This window comes from Limulus polyphemus, unplaced genomic scaffold (assembly GCF_000517525.1).
Source record: "Limulus polyphemus unplaced genomic scaffold, Limulus_polyphemus-2.1.2 Scaffold9627, whole genome shotgun sequence".
Taxonomy (NCBI): domain Eukaryota; kingdom Metazoa; phylum Arthropoda; class Merostomata; order Xiphosura; family Limulidae; genus Limulus; species Limulus polyphemus.
The window spans coordinates 10,286-15,955 of NW_013675237.1; the positions used below are offsets into that span (position 1 = coordinate 10,286).

General features: G+C 32.3%; 1 protein-coding gene across 1 annotated transcript in view; it reads right to left on the reverse strand.

The window, feature by feature from the left end:
- LOC106476010 (phosphorylated CTD-interacting factor 1-like) overlaps positions 1-5,670 on the reverse strand; it is a gene marked incomplete at its 5' end in the record, with an annotated part of 21,814 nt that overhangs the window by 9,367 nt on the left and 6,777 nt on the right. The window contains 2 exons of the mRNA XM_013936684.2: positions 837-923; positions 1,650-1,825. Coding sequence (XP_013792138.1) covers positions 837-923; positions 1,650-1,825 — 263 coding nt within the window. The remainder of the gene's footprint in view (positions 1-836; positions 924-1,649; positions 1,826-5,670) is intronic.

The window sequence follows — 5,670 nt, forward strand, 5'->3', positions numbered from 1 at the left end:
GCTCATGTCATGTACAGAGATATGTTGTTGGCATATTCCCCCAGGAAATTTGAAACTACCCACAGCTAACTCTTGGGCTACTTTATACCAAAGAATAGAGGGACTGACCATCACATCATAATGCACACGTAACTGAAAGGTCAACCATGTTTGGTGATGGGTTTTAATCTCACAACCCACAGTTTGTGAGTCAAGTGCCTTGCCATCAGGCCAGGCTTTTGTATAATTGAAAACGGTTATTTATAATATATATATAAATAATTTTTCAGCTGATTACCTTCCAAAATTGGTAGGTGTCAGAAGGGGTGCTGAAATTGGTGAGGATTGCAAGTATGTTTATAGTATTAGTTATTTTCAGTTCATTTTTAAACTGCTAACTTAATAAAAATCTGCTTAAAATACTGCTAAGAGTCATTTAAACACGGACATTCAAAAGAAACTTTGTAATTATTGACATAAGTGATACAGAATTTTTAGAATCATAAATTAATGCACGAAGTTCTTAAAATAGTAATCCAGTTTCACCATGGTCAGTAAAATACAACTCAACCATCAAACACAACCGTTAACACCTAATTTAGTTTTGACTTGCTCTTTGCCGGAATTTACCAAATCTCCATGTTCTAATTCAGTAACAAGCGAGGAACCAAATGATTTCGTGTGTATTTATTGCTCAAATTTACATTTTTGATGACAAGAAAAAAAAGAAGCACAAATCTACAATACTAACATATTAATTGTATTTTTTATTACTATTTTCAATCTGGCATCATATTCCTATTAATATCTATACCATGTATCAATACACATCGTTTTACAAGCAAAGAATCACTCACCTGATATCTCTTTAACATACACCAAACCCTAGCTAAAAAAAATTCAAACTTGCGGTCATCTGTGCAGTTCCACCTGTATAGTTGTTCCTACAGAAAAAGCGTGTTACATGAGTTTGTACATATCTACATACATACATGTTTATTGAGACAACACACCTCATAGTTAGATCTATTACAGGGGGTTCCCAACCGATTGTGCATACCCCCCAGAGGTACAAGGAGACCTTTGAAAAGCATTAAATAGAAAATAAACCCCACACCTTAGATATTACCAATGTATTCCAGCTAGCACTCAATGTTTTTGTTTTGCTTACTGAAATTATTTCTTTTGACTAGACTTTTTTTTAACAAACTATATGCTCAGGGATATGCTGTTGACTCAAAGGTCTTATTTGGGGTACATAAAAAGGTTGCAAACCACTGGTTTACTACAGGATCTGCATCCAGATTTTGGCTATGATAACTCTAGGCCTATCTCAAGATCTTGAACCCAAGTTTTAACTACGATAACTTTAAACTTGACTCAAGGCTTTGAATTCAGATTTTGGCTGTACAAACAAAAAACTATTATTTAATTTCTCGTTTTAAAAACCGTTAATCTGCATTTTTTTTTAATGAAAATTACTTCGTAACAAATAATTTTCAAAGTAGTTATTCAACATTTTTTTAATAGGAAGTAGTTAAAAACATGTGAACAAATTTAATTTTACACTTAGAAAATTTATTTCCATGCTGACCAGTCTGGAAGAAAGACTGTGAGTAAGGTAAAAAAAAATATTTAAAATAAACTTATTAATAAAAAAGAAAGTTTACCAGTTTCTGAAAATACAACGTGTTTATTCGAACGACGTCTCCAGAAAAACGAAGCAACGTGACATCACGATCAGTGAGTAGATCCACTGTAGGTAATCGAGGAGTTGAAATGGCAAATTGAACCGGATAACAAAATACCTTCTTTGGATTGTTTACCTGCAGTGGACTAGTGATTTCTGTAAATTATTACAATAAACAGAGATATAAGCAAGAGTCCAATCATCTAACAATGACAGCTTAGACAAAGAAATATTGTCTCTCCCTCATAAATTGTTATTCCCCCCACTCTACAAGATAGTTTAAAAGAATTTAACCCAAAGAATACCTTTCATCAGAAACAGTTTTCAGTGTAAATTCATTTTGATCTTTACTGTTTACCACCAGACATGGGACAAAATATCCAGGTTTGCATCACAATTTGTGAATCAAAACAACTCCAGTTGCGAATCACTTTCCGCTTTGCTTAGCGTAAGTGGGAATCATTCCTTTATCTTAAAGTTTCAGTTTGATGTATCAAATCCGACGTTCATTTCTTCAAAATTCCTTCCAAATGGAACGTAGAGTATTTTCACACTCTGTCATGAGCATATCACATACACATACATTTTGTAGTTGTCTGTTTATGGCATTTGGAATGTGCCATTGCACCGGGTTAGCACCAGCAGCCTAGGCAACTAGATTAGACCTACGTAAATACAGTACATGCACTGCACATTTAGCAATGAGCTGGTTACGAACTCTTTCAATACGGGCTCGGTCCCAAGGACTAACCAAGAGACTATTTTTACTTGTATATAGTTTTAATACTATAACTTTTAATACAGTACACGCATCTTCACAAAATTTGGCAGACTCTTAGTAAACATTACAAGTCATTTGTACACAAAAAAAAATCAATTTTTTAATGAAATATTTTTACTAAAGATTTGTCTGTGAAGATATCAAGTCCTTTTTTTTTTACCAGTGTTAAGATTAAAAATATTTCTCTTCATTTCAAAAATAACAAATGTCATTTACAAAATCACTAAAACCTCCTAAATACATTTCAAACGTTTTTTTCTCAGTAAAACTTTATATTTTATCTGTTATCTTCTTTAAGTTAACTCTATACATGGTTGGTCAATGTGACCAACCTTGTAACCACCAAAAAAAAATATAATTACCCTTTTTTTCTTTCTAGAATGACTTCAAATGTAACATGAAACTACATTTATTTATCCTAAATAGCTTTAAACTCATAACAGTATACATCTGTTTATATTTAAATTTTATTGTTTTATTGCCCTTTGAACCACGTCTACTACTAATACTATTCGCTCCATTATAAGTTGTAAATCACTTGGGGAACATGCAGCTCACGTTAAGCTATCGAATTACATTAACCACGAGCTACTCCAAGCAGCATGCATGCCTCGTGAAACTTTATTATTATATTATTATTGTTTATTTTACCTCATCTAACTGTAACTAACCTAGAGATTCATATTTTAACAATTCAGCTACCTTTATAATAATAAATAAAGAATACACATGAAATAAAGTACTTACTTGGGCCTTCTTTTTTTTGGCTGTCAACTTGATGACACTTAACCCACTTTTTTTTAATACTAATGGCAGTAGTACACAAAATAATTTTTATTTAATTCAATAATTTCCCAAAGATTACAGAATAATAACATACAAAAAGCAAACAATGTCCCATAAGTATCATGCTTTCTAACCGTGCGACAACAGCTGTTACAAATTCATCCAAGCAGTCGATGTGTTTCAACGAAATTTGTACTGAAAGAGGAATTAACATTTTTCTGTATAGAAAGCAATGTAATATAATATTTCGTTTGATTGATGAAAACCTTGGCTTTTTATTGGTTAAAAATAATATAGTATTAAATGTAAGAGAGAACTATTAACATAATCCTGAAGGAGAGGATGTGAAAGGTTGGTGTGGCTTTTTATTGGTTAAAAATACTATATAATTAAATGTAAGAGAGAACTATTAACATAATCCTGAAGGAGAGGATGTGAAAGGTTGGTGTGGCTTTTTATTGGTTAAAAATAATATAGTATTAAATGTAAGAGAGAACTATTGACATAATCCTGAAGGAGAGGATGTGAAAGGTTGGTGTGGCAAGAGGAGTCTGAATTTCTATTTGATGACTCTATAAACAAACAAAATTGAAGGCTATGAAAATTATAATATGTTAAATTTCATACTTCTTGGAGGGGGTGGTAAATATATTAGAGAAGTCATATTTCTCACAGTAGGGGATCTTTTTTTAATATTGCCTTATAATATTAAGAACTTAAAACTTACGTACGATTAAAATATGTATTATTAGTTACAATTTTATGCTATACTAATTAGTATAACATAAACAAACAAAAAGTAGTTTAATTTAATTTTAAATTTAACTCACTAAAAACCTTGTGACATGCACAGTAAAGGATGCCTGTGGTGAGAGACGTAATTATGGCTGAAAAGTCACTAGATATTTTCTGTTTAAAAAAGATCACGTTGTGAAGAGAATGATGAGATCTCACCATAAAAAAAAATAGATTAATTTGAAGAACGATTTGTGGCAACTTTGTTTAGTTGCAATAACTTCATGTCACTTCTTTCTTCGGTTAATCGATTGTTGCATCATTTTGTGACAGTTGAGATGTTTGGCATTTCTTGCAGTTTTACTTTATATAACAGAAACTATTTTGTTCATGAAATGCTATGTATGGTACAATTAAACATTAGGGTTCGAAGCTGAATAAAAGTGTTATTAGAATAAAAACGTACCATTTACCTCTTTTTTTCATTAGTGGATGTCTTTACGAAGAGTTAAGACTTTTAGTGCTGGATTTAGTTGCCATAATGTGTTAAAATGATGAATGTCAAAAAGAATTTTAGCTATATTTGCTAATCAAGTTCACCAAAGTATTTAGTCCCCTGCCAGATGTAAAAACGCCATCATTGTGATAAATAGTGTCCTTGTTATGTAACATTTCTATAAATTCTCTAAAACAGACCAGTCATAAATTCTGCTTGCACCTAATTACAGACAGCTATATCTATAACTTCCTTTATCTTCAATTATATTCAGCATAATTGCTGTCATTATGCTTCAGCACCCGGTTTGAAGAGAAGAAGGTGTAGGTAACTATGTGTAAGTGGCATCCTTGGCATTAGAAACCTGAGATACAGGATGTTATGATGTATGTAAATGTAGCTTCCATCATGAGATACAGGACGTTATGGTGTATGTAAATGTAGCTTCCATCATGAGATACAGGACTTTATGATGTATGTAAATGTAGCTTCCATCATGAGATACAGGATGTTATGATGTATGTAAATGTAGCTTCCATCATGAGATACAGGACATTATGATGTATGTAAATGTAGCTTTCTCATGAGATACAGGACGTTATGATGTATGTAAATGTAGCTTCCATCATGAGATACAGGACGTTATGATGTATGTAAATGTAGCTTCCATCATGAGATACAGGATGTTATAATGTATGTAAATGTAGCTTCCATCATGAGATACAGGATGTTATGACGTATGTAAATGTATCTTCCATCATGAGATACAGGACTTTATGATGTATGTAAATGTATCTTCCATCATGAGAAACAGGACGTTATGATGTATGTAAATGTGGCTTCCATCATGACATACTGTATGTAAATGTAGCTTCCATCATGAGATACAGGACGTTATGATGTATGTAAATGTAGCTTCCATCATGAGATACAGGATGTTATGATGTATGTAAATGTAGCTTCCATCATGAGATACAGGACGCTATGATGTATGTAAATGTAGCTTCCATCATGAGATACAGGATGTTATGATGTATGTAAATATAGCTTCCATCATGAGATACAGGACGTTATGATGTATGTAAATGTAGCTTCCATCATGACATACAGGATGTTATAATGTATGTAAATGTAGCTTCCATCATGAGATACAGGACTTTATGATGTATGTAAATGTAGCTTCCATCATGACATACAGGATGT